Source organism: Hermetia illucens, chromosome 3 (assembly GCF_905115235.1).
Source record: "Hermetia illucens chromosome 3, iHerIll2.2.curated.20191125, whole genome shotgun sequence".
NCBI lineage: Eukaryota > Metazoa > Arthropoda > Insecta > Diptera > Stratiomyidae > Hermetia > Hermetia illucens.
The window spans coordinates 93,464,147-93,487,457 of record NC_051851.1 but is presented as its reverse complement, the minus strand read 5'-3'; the positions used below and the strand labels follow the sequence as shown (position 1 = coordinate 93,487,457).

At 42.9% G+C, this 23,311-nt stretch overlaps 1 protein-coding gene across 2 annotated transcripts in view; it reads left to right on the top strand.

The window, feature by feature from the left end:
- The window catches only part of LOC119652277 (octopamine receptor beta-3R-like), a 229,684-nt gene that overhangs the window by 162,937 nt on the left and 43,436 nt on the right, over positions 1-23,311 (top strand). For both annotated transcript variants that reach the window (XM_038056271.1, XM_038056270.1), the window contains exon 3: positions 6,167-6,367. In XM_038056271.1, coding sequence (XP_037912199.1) covers positions 6,167-6,367 — 201 coding nt within the window. The remainder of the gene's footprint in view (positions 1-6,166; positions 6,368-23,311) is intronic.

Genomic DNA, 23,311 nt, shown 5'->3' with positions numbered 1-23,311 from the left:
GATTCTACAATCTTGAACGGGTTGCTCTCGAAATGGGGAATGACACCCCCAGATCTCTGCCGGCGTGTATTAGGAGTCAAACTCTTCAGAACCCTGGCAAGGTAGTATGCAATGAACCGGTATTAGTAGACTGCGTCACCACTAGCAAGCTCTGATTCATCCGTAAGCTACGGGATATGCTAAGCGTAATTCGAACCTAAAGGAACTAGATTAGAGCTTTGTCTCCAAGGGTACACCCATTCCTGGCTGTTGCGGCCTGCTCGCTTGCACATAATACGGTGGTACAACTTCAATGGAAAACAAAAAAATTTAAAACTGAAGATAGGAAAGGACAAAGAATTGACTGCCTTTGGAAGCAGTACGAAAATGCATCGCTTACTTCAGTGCCCAGCGAAGGAGGTAGCAAGGAGGTAATGGATTTGGACATAGGCGAAATTGTAGCGCAAATGGCTATCCTTGCTCGAGCGGAAGAAGAAAGGCTTATCAGGAAATGTGTAGCCGTTGTGTAGTGTATATGGTCTTTTCACCGTCCTTCAGAAAAACTTCATTAAGGGCGTGAAAAACGGAGGGATGGAAAGCGGTTACGAATGGTGGAACACCAGGAGAAAATGTGAGGAAACGAAGGAGAACTGGTCGTTAAATCAACGAAATCCAGGCCCACAGATAATACACAAGAGTCAGTTCTGAGAGACGGTCAAGAACTACTGCGCTCTCTGCTAATCCGGGACAGAAAAGGTCGAAGCGGAAGAGGCTAGCAAACGCAAATCTTCAGAGGTAATCAGTGTCCTTATATTTATCACCTCTGTAGATTCTCGAGGCCGGTAATTCACTGTGGTGGAAGCTGCTAGGCAATACGGGAAGAAACCTCTGAGCATTGGGAAAATCAGAATTGCTTGGATAGTCCAAAATCGGGTAGTCCTATCAAGTGTTAAAAGTGATTAGATAATGATTACACAACCTGCTGCGTTCCCAGCCGTGGCGCATCTGGCGAGAGCGTTGCATATGCAGGATGAAACTGGAAGGGTCAGGATGCGGTAAACATGATACCCATCTGGACGAGTTGCTGGGGGAAGTAAAAGCTGATCTAATCCAAATCAAAGACAAGTACTATGATATCTGGACATATCAGGTATCGTTACCATCTGGGTTCGCCTACCACCGACGCACGTTTCATGCTCTAGAGGACACCGTTTTGGACATGGAGGGGCGTCTCCACTTTTGGGGGTGCCTCACCAAGACTCTAAAGGGAAAGGAATCCTGAAAATCTATGACTTCCTGTCTACTGATAACAAATCTGGCAAAGTTTTGGCCTTTCCTTTATATTTCTGCTAGTATCAAGATAGCTGAGTGGTTAGAGCGCAAGACTGTCGTACGAAAGGTCGCGGTTCAAATCTCACTGGCGGCAGTGGGATTTGTATCCTGATACCAGTCGACTCAGCTGTGAATGATTACCTGAGTCAAATCAGGGTAATAATCTCGGGCGAGCGCAACGCTGACCACACTGCCTCCTACAGGGTACTGTAATCCTGTAGGGTACCGTTACGGTCTTGAATGAAGTGCTCTAACACACTTCAAGGCCCTGATCCAATATGAAGTGTTGCGCCAACGATTATTGTTATTATTACTTCTGCTACAAGAAACATGATTTTGGTTTAGCAAAATCTGTAGTATTGGATCAGCAAGGAGGAGTAGGGTCTTCTTCGTTGAGAAATCCTCGAGACCGAGAACTTGCGTCCTTATGTCAAAATTGTTAGAAGCAACCATGCTGGTGCAATTCTATTCTCAGGACCTAGTTGCGGTCAACATACAGATTAATTGCAAACATACCAGATTAATGGCAAGAGGAGAAACATCATAGTTTCCTATGTATACTTACCCTATGATTCCCTGTGTCAGCGGCCGACGACGAACTAAGGAATTCGGTACGGCATCAAGCATTCGGTGGCCATGAACTCTTAATAAGTTGTGATGCGAACGCTCAGTATACTTGTTGGGATGGTAGCAAATTCAATCCTATAGAGGAGAAGCTGTTTGATTTGATCACTTCAGCGAACTCTGCTGTTGCCGCTTGTGATTTTCGACCCTAAATAGGAGAAATTTTTCACGGTCCCAAAGTTGTAGTCTCCTCCTCCTTCATTGTTTCCGTTTCACCATTGCGATTCGATGTTGTCCGTTCTTTTAGTTTTGGCGCTGACGTTGCCACCACGTACTTCGTCTTGTCTTCATTAATGTGCAGCCGAAGATTTCGCGCCGCCTGCTTGATCTGGATGAAGGTAGACTGTATATCTCGGCTTGTTCTGCCCATAATATCCATATCGTCAGCGTACGCCAGTAGTTGGGTGGACTTGAAGAGGATCGCGCCTCTCGTATATACCTTGACATCGCGAATCACTTTCTCCAGGGCCAGGTTGAAGAGGACGCATGATAGGGCATCCCTTGTTTTAGACCCTTGTTGATGTCGAATGGTCTCGAGAGTGATCCTGCTGCCTTTATCTGGCCCCGCACATTAGCCAGGGTTAGGCTAGTCAGTCTTTTCAATTTTGTCGGGATACCGAATTCTCTCATGCGCGTGTTTAGTTTTACACGATGAAGAGATGGTGCAACTAATGTTCTTATTCCGAAGTGTATAAGGCTTCATCCTGCTGACTTGTTGGTAAAACTTGCGCATCTGGTGGGATTGCGCCCTGTACTTTTCTAGATCACAGACTTGCTGGTTCCCCCAGGCTGCCTTTTCCGTCTGTGAAGTCGCTCCTCCGCTCGATGTAGTTCGTGATAAGTCTCTGCTCGTGCCCGCGTTCTTTGAGAATACAACATTACTCGGTATGCCGCATCCTTCCGTTCCGTAGCTAGTTTACATTCATCGTCAAACCAGCCGTTCGGGCTTTTTTGGCGGCTGAGGCCAAGTATGTTTGTGGCCGTATCCATGATAACGTTCTTCAGGTGGTTGTGAATATCATTTGTTGATGCTTCATCTCCAGGATCCCTGTTTGCTGCAGTTATTGCGGCATCGATTTCGCCCTTATAAATGTTGCGGAGGGCTGTGTTGTGAATGGCTTCGGTATTCATTCTCACATGATTGTCGGAGAGGATTGTAGGTGGTGTCGTAACTCGAGCTCGGAGCACTATGCCAACAAGATAGTGATCCGAGTCTATATTGCCCCCCCCCCCTTATATGTTTTGACATTCATCAAGGCTGAGAGGTGGCGGCGCTCAACTAGCACGTGGTCAATTTGGTTGAAAGTGGTCCCGTCTGGAGAGGCCCACGTATGTTTGTGGACCGCTTTCCTCGCAAACCAGATACTTCCAACAACCATTTCGTGCGCTACTGGAAACTGAATAATCCACAGTCCGTTATCATTGGTATCCCTATGTAATAAGCTATGGGAGCCAACGTACTGGATACTAAGTATGATTTCGACATCATAGTTGGGACAGGCGTCGAGGGTCCGCTGTACTGCCTCGTAGAAGGTATCCTTCTACAACTCTGCAGTCGCAGACTGCAGGTGCGTGACCGTTTACGAGGCGCATATTTCTAAATTTGGCTCGTGAGTGCAGAGTGCATAGCCTTTCGCTTATATTTTCAAAGCCGATAACAGTGGGTTTCATTTTTTGGCTGACTGAGAAACCTACTCCCAGCGCATGGTTTACTAGATGGCCACTGTAGTATATGGTGTAGCGGCTCTTTTCCAGGAAACCGGTCCCACTCCATCGAATCTCTTGCAACGCTGTTGCATCAGCCTTATATTGGGACAGGGTATCGGCTAGCTGCTCAGCAGCATTCGATCTGTACAGGGAGCGCACGTTCCATAAGAAAATGCGCAAATCGTTAATCCGTTGTCATCGCCGGGTTCGTCGTTGTAAAATCCATCTTGTCCCAGGCTCCTTTCGTGGCTTCGTAACATCGGTCTTCCGTGTAGGGTTATTAGCCCTACCCAACCCCCAACCTAGAGGACCAGTTAGTACAATTTGTCCCGTTTTTAGGCGCGGGAGACTCGCCTTCATCCTTCTCGGTCTGCAGTTTTTCATGAAGAAAGAACTCTCAGCGATCACCTATGGAAGTGGAAATAGGGTTTGGTAGTAGAGCTGTTGGTGTTCAGCAGTCATTTCCCAGGTTTTATGCTCCATCGTGGGTACCAATCCACATTTCGCCCTGGGACCTATACTACCCTTTGACCGCCGTACTGCAACTGAGAAAAGAAACTGGGACAACTTTTAGTTGATCATATCACATGAACGTTTTACAGTACTACTACAGAAACCAAACAACCAGCCAACCAAAAAATAATCTTTACAATTTTGAAAAGGTTTTGTATGATGAAATCAGATTAGTTTAATTGGCAAAAAGTCGCTGCCGAAATTTAAAGGTATTACAATGCTTTGTGCTATGATATGAAAGCCTGTAGAACACAGTCAAACGTGATCTGATTAGACTTCCTCACAAATGTGTTACAGCAGACGAATATGAAGCCAGACACATTAGAACAGATTTTCTGGAGATTTGTGTTTTTTCCAGGTATATTCCAATTTGGTAGAAAACCCCCAACTTCATTGCAAAAATGGCAGTCCCACACATGTGTCCCGGTTAATTTCAAGGCTGGAGAAGTAATGAGTGCTACTGGCACCCCCATTCACCCTTTGCATCTTCAGGCAAGAGAAATTAACACTCAGTTCTCACGCACGCATTGTATGGTACAATACCAAGCATGACACGAAGTCGCACATACAAAGTGGAAATCATGTGAGCGTATACCATTTCCAGTGTCCTTCATACGCTTTGCATATGCGAATGGAATATGGAGTCAAACAAGGATGTTGGTAGGAGTGCTAAATGCTTTCGCTCAGCGAAACTTTTTATATTATCCGAAAAACAAACGCATGTCGCTAAGCATACGCGTTCATAATAGGGTATGTTTTGAGTTAATGACAAACTTGGCGAATGTGATGAATTCTTTGACTTATCCACGCAAACAATCACATGTTGTTATGAGTTGATGAGAAAAATTCAGACCGAATTCGGGGAGTATTCTGACGAATTAGCGGAGTTTCTAATTTTGCAAAAGTCGATAAGATCTCCGGAAGATTTCCATATTTGCCTTCATATAAATATAGCCCTTTCGTGAGTTTTCTTGGAAGTACAGTACCCGTGCAGTCACTAATTGCTTTGTGAAAGGAAGAACGAAAATTCAAGCTCCATTTCACAGATAATACTTTCCAAGCTACTTTTAGGTCGGACTTTTCGAAATTAATTTGCCATTTCTCTCATAATAATCTGGAAAACTTTAGAGAGAAGGAAGGATCCGAAGTAGACCTTAAACTTCTAATGTTTCTACAAATGATAATTTCCTGACGTTAAACAACTCTTCTAACCGTCAATTTAGGAAGAAATTGTATACCTTGGTTGGTAGTTATGGGAAAAGACGTCAGCGATTCATTTCCAAAGCGAATCTAGCTGTACAGCACCAGCTAGATTCAGGTAGAACTGAACATATCAGAAGGGGATGCGCTTTTCCTGTTAATCAGAATGTCTGTGACCCCTATCGCCCATGGCCAGTAGAGATTTTCCCTATTGATTTCATATAACGGATACGTGTTTTCAAAGACAATAAGTACTTCTGGAAGCTTATAAGCTGAGGGTCCTGGCAAGGATTTCAGCATGAAAACTTGTACATATCTATGTTCAGAAAACTACCCACAACCAAGAAATAACCCATCCACAGGAAATTACAGGAAATGTAGAACATATCCCACATAAGATCTTTCTTGTAAAGTTTCCATTTTGATGGAACCTTAAGCAAACGACTCTAGCTTTTAGAATAATTAATAACATTTGCGAAGCGGCGGAGATGTAGGCCGACTAAATCTGGGGGTAATTTCGGTACAAAGGACACTTTCGGGATTCTATATTTGGCTTTGTGCTGTCAGCGTATTTCAATTTGAGAAGCCACGGAATTTTCAATTGTTCGGGGCCAACCGACCGATCAGAAGTAAAGGATTCCAGGGAAACCTTTGTCTCGTTTAACCCAAACTGCCAAGGTTAATGTCTCTGGCTGAACTGTAGCAAACTTTCAAATTGAGTGTAATTACTGAACATTAAATACCTACGTACACCATGATGAAAATCCTTGAATTAATTGGAATCTCTGGCTGATTCTTTTATCTTTTCCAGGGTAATTACAAACTATTTCGTTGTGTCGCTGGCAATGGCAGATATGTTGGTGGCACTTTGTGCCATGACATTCAACGCGTCTGTTGAACTGTCCGGCGGAAAGTGGCTATTTGGACCGTTCATGTGCAACGTGTGGAATAGTTTGGATGTTTATTTCTCGACAGCAAGTATCCTGCATTTGTGCTGTATCTCAGTGGACAGGTAAGTTAAATTAGTTCATTTGCTGACATGTTAAAAATTAGGATGCATGGTGCATACAGACTAAACATGCAATTTGAATAATGTGGTCGTCATCTGCAGTCATTCATAAAGTTTCGTTACCGCATGATGTGCATTGTACTGGAAATTCAATTTAAATGCACGTTTAAAATAATTTAATGATTAAGCGAAAATCAACAAGGTTTTATTTCAAAAACTATTTTATTTAGATGTATTCTGTCATTTTCTAAACTCGAATATTATAAACAAACCAAATCAGTCACAGCTATTGTTTGCGCAGATAAAAAGTCTATAAATTGTCTTCAGTAGTAGCAACCTCTCGATAGAATTCTAAGTAACTGAAACCTTATTCAAAGTGACGCCATAATATAATAGAAAAGGGGGGACCTATGATGGAAAGTTCATTTGATCTGCGTGAGTTATTATATTAAGCCAGGACATGACCAGGCTGACACAAAACTGTATTGACAATGTCAGCAAAAAGGTGAGGAATGAAGTACAGAGGGTTTGAAACTACGGCATTCTTGGTGAACCGTCCATAATTGAAAATCTGGGCACACACAAGCAGACAGTTTTTGTCGCGACGATATGGCAAAAGTCAACCCAGACGTATTCATATTGTAACGTACATGGGGAGCCAGCGCAGTTTCTTCAGATTGCTTTGGAGTAAGTTATATTTTAGTATTTTAAATTGTCAATGAAAACCGGCAGTGACGAAGGGTAACTAATTTTAGTTTTCCTTTGATATTGAAAAATAATTTTCTCGATGTCATAGCCAACGCTATTCGCGAACCGTGTTCGTTCGCTACGCAGTTTTCGGTGTCCGAAGCGAAAGAATATTGAGGTACACTTGAAGGTTACCCTCCCTGCAACGCATACGAAGACGCATTTTTCAGGGAGACTCATTGAGTTTCCTTTAGTTTGCTATGCAAGGAAACGCACCTTGTACAATTTTAACGGCGGTGGCTTCCGTGTAGAAATTGGTCTTGAAATGATGCAACTTGTGCGCTAGCTAAAAGATTTCATATGGTCTAAGAGATTCCATGGAAATTTACATGACTTGTTGGACCAACAATTTTTCCTGGAAATGGAGCGATGTAACAGCCAGCCTATTGGAAGCCTAAAACATGGGCAGGTTGCCAAACCTGTCAAATTTTGGTAAAAAAAAAATCACTTCTTCCAGGGTTGAATTTTTGCATAGTTATTCAAAAAAGATCCACAAATACAGAACAAGTATTGCCAGAAGACTAAGTGCAAGGTAAAAGGTTGTTAGACGGCTTAAACTTGCAAAAAAAAACCATGCAAAATTCCCATTTATATCTTTCAGGGATAGAATAAAGTAACTGCAACATAAAATATTGAATATTGAAGCTGCCTCACCTCTGCCCTGGGAACAGCTTGACCAAAAGTGCCTACAGTGCGAATTATAACCAAGTGAAATCCAAACAATTTCCAGTTACAATTTTTGTGCAACGAGTCATGTAACTTTTCAGCCAGCTCTCCAGCGTGTGTGCAGCCTGCATTCTCGTATAAACAAATGGCTTTCTGTCTATTTTCTTGTATTAAATAATTCTTTTTATATGGCTAGCCTTAAAGCGCAGATTGGATGTTTTTATTTGCACAAGCAGTGATTTGAAATAAATTAAACGTGCCCAAAGGACACAGAAGAGAAACACCATTTCCATAAGAAACAACATCACTTTTCCATGCGCCAATGGTACCAAGCCTTCCTAATGAATGGCGGGTAGATTTAGGAGAACTTCGAGTACTGCGGTGGCCGTAGTACTCATTGCTCTGGTAATAATTAGGCAATCGAGCAAAAATGATCTCGAGCAGCTTGTCTAAAAATGGAGTGATCGCCTTATGCGACACGGTCTCAAATTGAATCTAAACAAAACTGAATTTTTGACGACCGATCCCCATGAAACAGGCACAATCACTGTCAGCGGCAGTGATCTGCCCAGAACTGAGCAATTTAAATACCTCGAGGCATATCAACGAACGTCTCAAATCTAAAATTTACCGCAATGTTGTTCTCTATGGTTGTGAGTGTTGGCCGACAATAAAAGACAATGAACGGCGTCTTGCATTAATGGAGACGAACATGTTGCGACTAGTGGCGTTTTACGGTTGAATGAGGATATCCACGATCGTTGTGGGATTGCACCAATCAGGGAAAAATTGCGAGAGAGGCGTCTTCGATGGTAGCCTCATGTAATTCGTGCTAACGAGAATTCACTTGCCAAGATTGGTCGATGTTAAACGACCAAAAAGCAGGCCGAAACAACGGCGTCTTGGTACGCTAGATGGGGATTTAAAAGCCTCGAGATTGCACCTAGATCAGCCATTCGATAAAGCTAAATGACGAAATCGATCACGACGAGCCGACCTCGCTTGTGAACGGGACAAAGGCTGAAGAAAAAGAAGAAGAATGGAACCTACGAATCTGCGCTAGCGGCCTGTTGCACGCATACATCAAAAGGGACTTTATTATGGATATACCCATCTAAAGAATCCGCTGTAGTGAAAGTCCGCATCACCAGAGCAATGTACAGGATTTTTTATATTATTCCTGGTTCCTGGTCATTGAGACGTACCCCTAAATACTCGACTGTTTGGATCAGCTAAATTTTCACGTCTGATGAAGGGTGTGTAGCTGTTTAACCTAACTAGTGAACATAACTAGTCCAATCTTCCCAGCGTTCACTATGTGCCATTACGAAGGTACCAAGTACGGATTTTCTTGAGCTTTGCATTCAAACGGTCCCATATTGTATCTGCAAACCTGCCTATCGTCCGCAAATGCTTGTGCAAAAACCTCTGGGCCCTCCAGGAGCTATAGTAAGATATCCGTTACTAGTAGCCAGAGGATAGAGAGCCCTCCCTGTGAACAGCTCCTAAGACATCCTGCCTCAATAGACTTCTGTCCGACCAATATGTGAACCTTTCTTTCTAATCTTTTCAGTCCACCCCCGGCTGAAACCCAGAGGTTTAAGTGAAAGAACTTGTAGCGAGGCTACTCAGCCGCGGTCGACCGGCAGACATCAAAACGAACGCAGTGCTCTCGCCTTTTTCCAGTGTTATCGGCATCCTGGAAGAAAGGTTCCAGCTTGCCCAAAGAAATCGTCTTGGCTTTGCCAGCGACGTACAGACTGAACGAGCACTCCCCACGCTGGAGGATCTTATAGGGGCCCTCGTATAGTTGCTACAGTGGCTTCCAGAGTGCATCAGTCCTCACCAGAATGTGGGTACAAACTTCAAGTTTCCCAGGATTATGGATTGCCGGCTGCATGTGATGAGATGGCAGAGATGGCTTTAATTGAGGAATGGTCTCTCGTAGTAAGCGCAAGGGTCCGGTCTTCCCAAGGCTATCTCTTTTGTCGAGGACCAGGTCAGCTGTTTAATTTCCCGAAGCAGCTGGTTGAGGGTGCGTCGCCAAGCATCAGATCCGTCCGCAAGCGCTTCAGCTTAGCGGTCTCACTTACCCACAGGCGTCTGATAAGCTGATTCTTCAGCCGGGTGTAGAAACACTCGCTTAACACGTCGGCAACGAGCGTGAGTGACTATCCATCCTTGCCGACCAAAGCACTATCAAATTGAGTGGCGTTCGTTGCGTGTGGTCAGCGTGAACTGCGCCTCCAATTGGAGAAACCGCGGCCTCCTCATTTTCACCGGACATACTTTATGCGGGAAAACTTGGGTGAAGCAACGCAACGGAACTAAAGCAACAATAAGGCTGAATCTATTGCAAGGAGCAAAAGAATTCAAATGGGCACACCACCACAAACCAACAATAACGTTAAATTAATCGCAAGGATCTAAAGGATTAGTAAAGGTATACACAAACTCAATTCAATGCAACGGATGCTATTATATTATATTATTATTCACAACACAGGCCTCCGCAACACCTATAAGGGGGAAATGGATACCGCAATAACCGAAGCTAACAGATGCTCATCTCCAGGGCAATAAATGGTTTTCACAACCACCTGAAGAGTATTATCATTGATACGGCCACAAACATACTCGGCCCCAGCCGCAAGAAAAGTCCGAACGGCTGGTTCGACAATGAATGTAACGGAACGGAAAAAACGAACACGGGCATGCGCAGAGACCTACCAAGAACTCCGTCGAGCAGAGAAGCGACTTCACAGACGAAAAAAGAAAGCCTGGGAGAACCAAGAGGTCTGTGAACTCGAAAGGTACAGGGAGCAACCACACCAGGTCCGGAAGTTTTCCCAACAAGTCGGCAGGATGAAGCCTTATACACCTCGATGCTCTTCCTGCCGAGACAAAGAAGGAAATGATTTCCCACAGAATGGACACATTGGATCGACTGATTGATTATTTTGATGAACTGCCCAACAACTCAAATATCGGCTAGTTGGAGGTTCCGCCAACTGAAGACCACGGACAAATACTGCCACCACCGAGCATAGAAGAAACAGTCCGTGCAATCCACCGGCTTAAAAGCCATAAATCACCAGGACCCGATGGAATTACAGCCGGATTGGTATTATTCATTATATATGGAGGCAATCAACTACACCAAGTGGTTCATCAAGTAATGATCAAGGTATGGGACAGTGAATCAATGCCTGACGGCAGGCATAGAGGCATTATCTGTCTCATACATAAAATGCAAGATATTACGCAGCACAGCAATTATAGAGGTATCACATTGTTGAGTACCATCTACAAAATATTCTCCACTATCTTGCTAGGTAGCCTAGCCCCATACGCCCAGAACATCATTGGCCCATACCAAAGAGGGTTCACTCCAGGCAAATCAGCAACAGATCAGATTTTCTCTGTGCGGCAAGCGATGGGAAAATTGTTAGAATATGGACAATAGTTGCACCATTTTTCATTGACTTTAAAGCCGCCTATGACAACATAGCCACGGTAAAACTGTACACGGCCATAAGAGAATTCGGTATCCCTACGCAATTAATAAGACTGACTAGGCTGACCCTGACCAATGTGCGAGGGCAGATAAAAACAGGAGGATCACCCTCGAGACCATTCAACATAAACAACGGTCTACGAGGTGATGCCCTATCATGGGTCGTCTTTAACCTGGCCCTGGAGAAAGTGATTCGCGATGCAGACGTAAGTGCGAGAGGCACCATCCTCTTGAAGCCCAACCAACTACTGGCCTGCGCTGATGTTACTGACATCATGGGAAGAACGGCCCGAGATTTACAGTTTACCTTCATCCAGATCGAGCAGGCGGCGCGAGATCTCGGGCTGAACATACATGAAGGCAAGACGAAGTACATGGTGGTAACGTCAGCGCCATAAAGCAAACAAGTCCGGAAACCGGAAGCTAAACGCTTCTGGTATGAAAGGTTTTGTGTATTTCTTTGATAAAGAGATTTGAATGTGCAGTTGTCCCATTAGTATGTGGCAGGTACAGTGGCAGCCTGCTAACTTTTTCCAGGTTTTTCGGTTGGGTAGTTTCTGAGAATGGGTCCGTTAAAGAAATGATCAATTTCAACCCGCGCGCTCCCCACCTTTCCAACAAGTGTCAAAGCTAAGGCCGGCTTCGGAAAGTAGTAACCAACACTTGACGAAAAAAAATGTACATCCCCCTTTTGCATGTATGGGGACCCCTCCCCCGAAAATCCGACGTAAAAGGATGTAACTCACTATATACGTGAGCGTTCATAGTTTCCAACTCTCTTTCCAACTCTCTCTGGTGTAAATCGCTAGAGCCATTTCCAAGAAAAATGCGTGTGACGGACAAACAGACAGACAGACAATAAACCAATTTTAATAAGGTTTTGTGTTCTCACAAAACCTTACAAACGAACAACATCAAATTGCTCTGGTCAGAAGAAAGTAATAAAGATAGGAGACTACAACTTTGAGACCGTTAAAAATTTCGCCTATCTAAGGTCGAAAATCACAAACGATAAAAGCAAGGACGATGAAATCCGCACACGGTTGTTGGCAGCCAACGGAGCCTATTTCAGCTTACAAAAACTGTTCGCTCGAAATATCTCACCATAGGGTCAAGGCTCTTACTGCGAAGGACTATGATCTTGCCAGTCCTTATATATAACTTGGAAACCTGGATTCTTCATCATCATCAACGGTGCAACAACCGGTATCCGGTCTAGGTCTGCCTTAATAAGGAACTCCAGACATCCCGGTTTTGCGAGAAGGTCCACCAATTCGATATCCCAAAAAGCTGTCTGGCGTCCTGGCCTATGCCATCGCTCCATCTTAGGCAGGGTCTGCCTCGTCTTCTTTTTCTACCATAGATATTGCCCTTATAGACTTTCCGGACTGGATCATCCTCATCCATACGGATTAAGTGACCCGCTCACCGTAACCTATTGAGCCGGATTTTATCCACAACCGGACGGTCATGGTATCGCTCATAGATTTCGTCATTGTGTTGGCTACGGAATCGTCCATCTTCATGTAGGGGACAAAAATGCTTCAGAGAATCCTTCTCTCGAACGCGGCCAAGAGTTCGCAATTTTTCTTGCTAAGAACCCAAGTTTCCGAGTACAGCACAGGGTACCTGGGTTCTTGGTAAGAAAAATTGGGAACTCTTGGTCGCGTTCGAGAGAAGAATCCTCCGAAGAATTTTTGGCCCTCGACACGAGAATGAACAATTTCGTAGTCCATAGAATGGCGAAATCTAATCTATAACGGCAATATCTATGGTAGGAAATGACGACGAGGCAGAGCCTGCCTGAGATGGAGCGATGGCGTAGGTCAGAACGCCAGACAACTTTTAGGGATATCGAATTGGTGGACCTCGACGCAACACCGGGGTGTTTGGAGTTCCTTGTTAAGGCAGGCCTAGACCAGATACCGGTTGTTGCGCCGTTGATGATGATTATTATTATTATTATCCCTTTAGCCTGAGAATTGCACCTTTCTTCAAAAATTTGGGGGATCAACTATTTAGCTGATAAAACTTAATTAGCTTTTATTTTTTTCCGACGCTCATTCTGCACTGGTCATTCTCCGTTCGATCCTTCATTATGAGCTTTTTAGAAGCTGGGGTGGCAACCACGCCATCCTGAATGGCACATATAAATTCCTCCGTCCTAGCAAAAAGCTCCCCAGCACCTAGCCATCTGTTCAACAAATACAAATCGACAAATTGTTACCAAAGACAATTCTCGTGTTTACTGTGCATTCATTCATCGAACCGCTCTTAGTTTGACTTCACTGCACTCAGAGGATTGAAATATAGGCCGTCCGCGTTAAGTGGAGTCAGCCCGCAATCCCTCTTATGCTCTTTGCTGTGAAAATAGGCGCGCAGCGGGTCGACTTGACGGTGATCTTGTGCCCCCACGTCAATCACGCCTCTATCTCCAATGTCCCGAGGCAGATTCATCCGCTCCACGCCAATATTCCGAATGCATAGGCCAGTGAAACGATAGCGAATACATTCAATGTACTTATTTGATTCTTTCCCGAGAGATGCATTCTTCGGAATAAGAACTCGAGCATGCGTTCTTTGCGGAATTCCTAGGTATTTGTAGAAGTCTGTCTCGGTCATAGCCTGGATGTTTAGGTCACCAATGTTACGGCTGACATGAGACTCGCAATAGCCTTTGCAAATGGCTTGGATTCGACATGTGTCTAATTGAAATTACACCCGGTTATCACGGGTAAATATATTTACCTTTCGCAACATACTTCTGAAGCAGCTGCAACTTGATGCCATCTAAGTACATCAAGTATTTCAGCCCACATCATTCAGTAGCGATGAAAAGAGGTTCAGTGCCTACCAAGTCAAAGGGTTGCAAAGCGCAACTCGGCAGGCCTTATTCTCCTCGGACAAAATGTTACTGGACGTTATGGGTTTGTAGAGGGTTGGTAAGCAAGTAATCTGTTTTGTGTTTGCGGGGTCCTGCACTGTGTCCCTTTTAGGCACATGGTAGGTAATTCCCGTAGTGAGGTAGGGTGACTTGATTTCTGTGCCAGAAGTTCTGCACCCGATCCAGAGCACGTCCCCTCCAGTTTTTCTTGGTGTTTATGGCTTGGCGAACCTTCACTTCGGTAGCATCTGCTATTCCGGTGGTGATCCACTCAGCATGCATGAAGTTCACCCGAATAGTCTTTCGCTTCCGTCCCTGAATTCATTGAGTGGTCTGAAAATTCGGCGGGGGAGGGGGGATTCGTTGAGCGACCTGAAAAACTCCGCTGGTTCCTCGCGTAGGTTGCATTTCGTTCCTGATTTGAATCAGCCTAGCAATGTCCTGCCTTAGTGAGTCCCGCCGATGTTCCAGATAAATTTTCGATGGCGAATCTCTTCCATCACTGAAATCTGATAGACGCAGCTCCATCAAAATACAAAAGTGATTTTAGTTGTAGCTGCGAAATATCAGCACACAGTCGAGATGCAACCTCATCATTGATTTGAAATAGAATTTTCGGAATTGCTGGAGATGAATAGAGCCTGAGAATACCTGGTCTATATCCATTTCCGAGAATTCTATACACGCCTTTTGGAATTCATTCCGATCCTCAACGGAGACTTCAGTCGGACGATGAAAGAGAGTGCTCCGGCGAGCACTGAAATTGTTAACTGCAGTTCGGCGTGATGTAATTGATGTAGCCGCCTCTGCCCCCATCGATTCTTGGTCACCAGTTTCCGCGATGACCTCAAGTCGATCACGTTCCCTGATGGTGGCCAGGATTGTGTCTCTGCGGCTTATAACGCGGTACTGGGCTACGACTCTCTGCACGACCACTTGCGCTAATTGCGGGAAACGCTAGGCGAATCTTTAGTGCAACTGGGGGCGGTATGATGTTGTACCCGCCCTTGCCGGTATTTCATAGTAGGAGCGGATGGTGAACAGTTCATTTCCTCAGTCCACTTCACCTGCTGCCTACGCGAACCTGCTGAAATTTTCGCCACAGATTTTGGCGAAACAGCAGCTGCAGGCGGAGCAATGCTCCTGGTCATCGTGACGCCTAGACGTCCAACTGCCCCACAATTCACGATTTCGATTCCGTGCTGTCCATTACGGGAGCCCGACCCAGTCACCAAGTCAGACGACTCCTGCCGGTAATCCGTACCGACCTTAGGCTTCTCTTTCTCCTATTTTAATGGATTTGCATTTTATACCTAACTGCCAGGTGTGGTGATCCTCAATGAGTAACCTGCAAGACTGCAAAGTTCCTGCACTTTCCTCACCTACCCCCTCAGACGCTGCGGTGGCGTACAGCCATTCAAACTGAAGCTATCCATCCCTCCTCCTTTCACAACCGGGCTTGGTACCGGCTACGGCGGAGTTTTTATTTTATTTAATTAATTATATAATTCATTTATTATCATTTATTATCATTGTTCTTAGCAAACAAAAAACCTTTTTGCAAACATGTCAAACCAATTAAACAAAAATTTTATTTAGAAAACGATCTAAGAGAGAGGAGTCTATATTCCTTGAATGACAAGCTAAAATATTTGTTGTTTTTTTCAATTTCCAAAATTGTCAACCGAGCCGGGAAGGTCTACTTCCTATCGGTATCACTCCGCCGCAGATATATGGTTGGCGTTAATATCACATCTTGCTATTACCCCATTGCTTCTACGTTTGATTTATTGGATATTTCTAATTAAGATTTCACTGGGAACTTCGCCAACGTCATCGGAAATATAAGCAGAACAGAAAAGATTCTTGTCATCTCCCTGTTGATATTCGGGTAAGCAATATAGGCCAGAGATTTTTGGAAACCAACATACGTGAACGTGGCCTACCACTTCTATTGGCATACAACAGGTCAGTTTGGCGGACATTTATGCCCCTGATTTCCCGACCAACAACCGACGGTTTCTATATGAGGAGTATAAATCAGTTATTGATCCGAAGACTTATTAATGCAGTGGTGGTAGCTCCAACTCGCCGATATTCTGGTTGTTGAGCTACTCATAAAAAGATTCAACCCATCACTTCAATAGCCACATAGCCGGAAATTAAATTTGCCTTTTTAGATCAGCAGGATGAGAATCGAAGTTGCTTTTATTTAGTTGATTTGCTGATAAAATTTCCATGTTTAGTGCGGTTGCTCCCCATGTTCGAGTTTCACGCTCTGTTGATTCTCCTAGTCCTGTTTTTCCTGTCTGTGAAGACGCTTCTTCACTCAGTGGAGTTGACCGTAAATCTTTGTACATGCCCGTCTAATTTCAGATTGCTACAGTGAGGTTGCTAGGTTACGATTATCGTCCAATCAATCGTTCTGACCTCTTTTGCAACTGGCACAAAGTATATCAAAGGATTTTGTTATGTTTATTTGTTTAGTGTTTCCTTTAACCTAATTATCAGAGTGAAGTCGAGGTGGTCTATTATTCGAGCCTGGATCACCGCGCCAATGAAATGGTAATACGAGGTTATATTACCAAAACTCAGGTCAGGTCATCATTGTACTTTCCATGGATGCTCATTTGTTGGACTACAAAGTATAAAATAGCCACAGTCCTACAAAAGGATGTGGCAGACTCTCGTCCCATAAACAGTACATCTATGATAGATGCATATCTAAAAGTATCACCGCAGATTGCAGATTCACATAAGCCACCTTTTTACCGTAATTTGTGGTTATAATATCTCCATAACAATACTTTACTTAGGAGAACTCATCAATTGACGAACGTTTTGCTATTTCGTTTTTATTAAGGTTTTGTGTGAAACAAAACCTTATTAGAATCGATTCGATGTCTGTCTGTCCGTCTGTCTGTCTGTCTGTCTGTCTGTCTGTCTGTCTGTCACAGCCGATTTATTCGGAAACGGCTGAACCGATTGTCACGAAAATTGGTAGGAGTATGTGATCTACCGTTCCCTTTACATGCAGCAACTGACGCCATTTTATGTTAAGTTTAATGGGGGGCTCCCCATACATATGAAAGGAGGGTGCAAAATTTTTTTTCATAAATTGTGGCCATGTGGGGTATCAAATGAAAGGTCTCAATTAGTACTTTTCGAAACTGGTTCAATATTTGATATTGGGTGAAACACAGGGGAGTGAGGGCTCAAAATATGACCCCCAAAAAGTGTAACAGGTCTCGTTCTCAGAACCTATCCAACCGAAAAATCTGCAAAAAATCTCAGTAGTGCATCTCTACGAAATCTAGGCCTCAAAATATATCCGGCTCCGATATCTGCACAAATAAAGTTAATAATAGTATATTTCCACATTTTAGAGATTTACCCGGCACTCCCCTTATGTTCATCCCAGAAGTACAAAATTTGGCATGCGTATAATCAAGAACATAATGCACAATTTGGTCAAGTTTGAAGAAAATCCAACTATTATTAACAAAGTTATAGGGGGTAAAACTTTACAATTTTTTGTGAATTTCGTGCACTCTACTACCTGCATGACGTCATCATCACATGTCAATTTGTCAATACCACAACGAAGTAGGTTCGTATGAATTGGGTGGAAAAGAATTATTTTGTTTAGTTCTTTAATCATTTGTATATGAATATCAATTATTCCAACGAGACATGTGTGTATGTAGGTATATAGTACATGCGTGCTAATGAACTTTGCGGGTAGAGCCTAATTCAGATAGATAAAGAAGTAAATCGGAAATATGGGTACGATCAATATATACGTGCATATATGTGTACAGTATTCGGAAATAGGCAGTTCGTTTGTTTAGGGTGATCGTAACATCTACGGCTGTAATATGTACGTATGTCTCGTAATTTTGTAGCTGTATACAGGTAGAAAAATATGCGTTGAAATTTCTTAGATAAGATGAACACAAAACCTTTATACCCGAAGCACGAGCTTCCGGTATTCCGACTTGTTTATATTCAGTTATTGAGTTGAATCCTCCAGCACAAGGGAAGTAATCTCCTTTTCTGCTCTCAAATTGATTCTCGAGTTACATCCAATTATCTGCAGTCGCTATGCATTATGGAGAAATCTCGCAGCAATATCGAAAATTATGCGAGAATTATAATGAAGCGGGTTGGATGGTAGTCTTTGTTATAAATTCCCATAATGAATGCGAGCGGGCAGTGAGATTGGAATTGCAAGGCTTTTAAATGATGAAGGCTATTTTCCTTGGAAACTTCAATTAATTGAAATTAAGTGCAAGATAATTACTTGAGTGTTATTTTCATCGGAAGATGGACTTCTCTTTTATTCGCTTTTGTTTAAATGGTATCCAGTTTTTCCGGAAAGCTATAAAAAAGAATTCTGCAACGTTGCTGAAACATTTGCAGGAGTAAATAAATCTGAAACTCTAATCCATCATTCCAACTTTCATGAAAACTATAAAAGCGATGTAGGTGAATTAATTCCATTCCAACTGGAGTACAAAATTTGGGACGATAATGTTCCATGATAATATCTTTGTAACTTAATCAAACTGCAGCAATAGCGAAGCTGCGTTCAGGATTTTAGGGAGCTCCCTGATGGCTTCAAAGGTAGTTCAAGGATAAGTCCCAACTCTTTATATAGCTTCAATCTCGGCGGGATTCAGCCATTATGATCCGGAGGAAAATTTAATCACAAAAGTTTCTGCAAAAAAGGACTTCGAATTCATTGATGAGCCAAGCACAAGTTGCAGGGTATCTGCACTGTATTTATAAATGTTAGGTCAATAGAAGGGACGAATTTGTGGAAATATATAAAAACAAAGTTCAATTTTTTTCTTGTATTAATAAGTTTCCACTTGCGAATGATTAACCCGAGAGAGTTCGTTGTTCGCCAAGCTCCCCATTTTGTGTTTTAAGTTCGAAAGATTGTTTGGCTCCTGGTTGGGCTGGCGCTGAATTGTCATAACGTAGATAGCGTTAATTGAAGCATGTTTATCAAAGTAACGATGAAAGCAAGAAAAGAATTTATTACCGATACCGTATCCTCCGTAAAATATCAACAGGCGACATACTTGTATGCACATGTAGTTACCGTGACATTACATAGTAGAATTTGAACCTAACATTTTTAATATGGGATATGTTTACTTTACGAGTGTCGTAAAAATTAATCCATCCAGCACCAGTTTTGACGATGTGTTCTAAGGGTGTGATTACACCAATTTCGGTAGATATCCCAAGATGTTGAAAGTTAACAACACACGAAAATCTCGTTCCAACATAATTTTCTCCATATGTATTAAATGTATACGTTTGTATCAAGGAATATCCTGGAATGAATCGCACATTGCCGCTTTTTCTGACAGGAAGAACGTTCCGATAGTTTCCTAAAGTCAGTGTTATGATAAAAGATATAACTAATTTAGTGTTTACGGTTTTTCATCATGATTTTTTGTGGAGTGAAACAGAATTTCATACCATGTGGGAAGTCAAACGAGTGGGCTTGATTAGTACTTGTAGTCCTTAATTTTGTAATTGCAAAGCATAAATGAAGTATCAACAGTACCATAAATGGTAACGTAATGTAGGGTTTGTTCTCAGAAACCACTCAATTGAAAAATCTAAAAAAGTCGGGAAACCGGATGCTCGGCGCTTCAGGTATGAAAAGTTTTGTTTGCTTCTTCTGTGAGTACATTTGAGTGCAGAACTGTCCGCTTGTGCGTTGCCCGTTATGTATATGCATTTAGCATGTCGCACTACTGACTTTAATGTGATGATGATAATTGCAGTAAATTTACACGGTAAAGTCAAGTTTGAGTTACTGTAGCTTTGTTAGTAATAATATGATTTTGATTAAACTTGGGGATAACATACTTCATATTATACTCTATACTACTTATAACTCTAGGATAAACTTAATGGGGGTTTTTACTCAATTTCCCCAGAAATATGGTACTATTATTAACTTAATTTGAGCAGTTATCGATATGGAAAAAACTGCCTTCATCCAGATCGAGCAGGAGGGGCGAGATCTTACGCTGCACATCAATCAAGGTAAAAAAAATATATGGTGGCAACGTCAGCACCGAAAACCAACCAACCAACAACATCAAATCGCACTGGTCAAATGGGAAGAATAAAGATAGGAGAATACAACTTTGAAACCGTTGATAATTTCTCCTATCTAGGGTCGAAAATCACAACCGATAACAACTACGATGATGAAATTCGCGCACGGTTGCTATTTCAGCTTACAAAAACTGTTCCGCTCGAAACGTCTCACCATAGGATCAAAGCTCTTACTGTACAAGACAATGATCTTGAGAGATCTTGAGTGAAAGCGTCTTTTGTATTAAAATTAGTGAAAATATTTATCTACTGTTAAAAATGTATGAAAACATTCTTACTAGACTGGCCGTTCCTTCTTGCAATTTCAATAACGTTCAATGTTCATTTGATAATGGTGTGGTTAGCATATGATGTCCTTTTTTGTGAAAACAGGTTACGTGATGTTCCTGGGATGGTCCATTGCATGAATGTTGGTTTCCAGTATAACTCTAGTGCAATTTTCCTCCTGGTGTTGATCATGAGTAGGTCCATGAAAGGTAGTTGGTGGTTACGTTCAACTTTCATATGAAAATAATGTTTGGCTCAAAACCTTGATAAAATCATAGACTCTTTGCAGTAACCATCTTGGCTATCTTCTAGGCTGCAAAGTTTGTGAACGAGCTTCGACAGTAAAGAAAGCCTACCAGTAAAGAAAGCACTGGCATACTTAGAGATAAAGCTAACAACCGACCAGTCATCGTAGAAATAGAGAAGAAAAGTACAACAATTCAAGAAGTTATGTATAAGTGAAACATATTTCACCCTCAGGAATCTAAAATACTACAACACCATCGGGTTGCCAACATTGGTAACCCGCTATCACCACTTATCAGTGACGTCTTTATGAGGCGAATGGGAGAACGCATAGATATAGTTAAAAAACCCCAAGGACTCTCTTCTCACCCAACCGGACCCAGGCACGAGTAACCTAAAAATGGGCTAAAGGCAACAACTAAAGGCCCGCATCACAGGGATGATATGTTTCCATGAAAATGTATTGCTACATCCCGCTTGTCGCAAACACTTCAAGGAGTGACGCGGTGGTTTTAAACTGCAGAGATATATAGATTTTAAATCGAAAACAGTGCGAATCAAGACTGGAGCCCATTAGGACAGACTGTCACCGGACAGGACTCTTCGGACTATCGCACAGGTCGCAAGGATGACCGCCTTTTGCACCTCTATGTATAGTCCAGCCCTAAGGTCGAGGGTTTTCAGTGCTTTAGGAAAATTTTGCGGGACTAAGCCCATCGCTGAAATCAAGGGGCTTCCTGTTGCTTGGGGATGATAGAACGGTAAAGTCCTCCTGCGCATTCCTCTGGTATTCGCTCCTAGATGTTGATTATTGAGACGAATAACTTTGGCAGCTGCAACACAGACTAGGATATGAATCTCTGTCGCGGTAATCTCGCTAGCCATACGATCAGCCAAAATTCTGTCAAAGACAACAATGACGTTAGTAGTTGCCGAAATAAACTTTAGTTTTGGGACTTTGGGCCTAGCGTCTGGGAGAATCTCAGCATATTCTGTGGATGCGACATGAAATGCGATTAAGGACTTATTATGAATTAGGTCGACATCCCCAGTTATTAAACTTCTCCTGATTACTGGGTTCATGGGATGTCTTATAGGTGGAGTATCCAAGTTGCCCTTTTGTTCAGTCCGCTAAGTTGATGACTCTACACCGAGCTCAAGTGAAATTTCGTGGAAAATTTGTTTCCTAGTTGGTAAGGCAACTCGATTATTTTGCACTATCACCCGGTTTTGATTGACGACGTTCTGTTCCGGAACATGACATAGTTCCGGAAAGCGGGTTATGAACGCGTCATAGAGTCGATGTCTGTACCCTGATGGATTCCGTGCCAAATCCGTGACACGGTAATAGGCGCGGACGATAAATTCATTGAGTTGGTCCGTCCAAATCATACGGCGCCTAGGTCTTCCGCCCCTGGTGGTTGACGGTGTAACCGCCAAAACATCCAGGAGGGAAGAGCCGTTCTGATGTTGCTGAGCGACTCTCAACCGTCACATCTCATACCTCAATATATATATGTTGTCCTTCACCCTTTGGTGTGGTATAGTGCATCGACCACACCTACCCGTCATCGCTCACGGTTACCTGAAATACCTTTTAGCTCCCCTTACGACTCTCCGAAACGCACGCACTCTACGTCAAAAGTCCTAACTAAATACGGCCCACTAGAGCATTAGCTTTACCATGGAAATCGAATATAAACGCTAAGAAAGAAAACGATTAGTACTTTCAGAAGCTTACCTTTTTGGCAATTGTTTGAAAGAACAACGGACCCATTCTCAGAAACGCCTAAACCGGAAAATCTTTAAAACAAAAAATTATGAAGTTGGCTCTATTTACTGTACATGCCTCGAAATGCTCTCCATATCGATATCTACTCAAATAAAATTAATAATAGTATAATATATTACTACGTCTTTGGGAAGTTGACTAGAAATCCGCCCCCGAGGTTTTCTTTCGAAGATATCCATCTGATTTTTCGAAATTTGCGTCAGGCTCAGTGTCTTGCATCCATACAGCAGCACGGGACGAATTAATATCTTGCAGGTGCGTAATTTATATCGAGTCTGTCTTAATCTTATTATGGGGAGGACCGCATAAAATGCTTTATGAGCAGTAGTAATCCAACTTTGGATTTCGCGTTTTTCATTTCCGTCCTTCCAGAATAGAGCTCCTAAGTAGAAGAATTTGTTCACCTGTTCCTGGTAGCCACCTTTCGAGTTTGGATGGTGTACATATTTCGTTTCGGATTCATTAACTCTGAGCCCCACTTCACTCGCTGCTGACCCGAATTGCTCTAATACTTCCTTAGTACAAACCATCAATCGGGCATGAATATTGACGTCACCAGTTGCGCGCATTTTACCAGTAACGTACCTCCGGTATGAACTGAAGCCACTTTCCTAAATACGTTTTCAAGCACCAAGTTAAAGAGGGTAGGAAGAGACAATCCCCTTGCTTAAGTCCCGACAA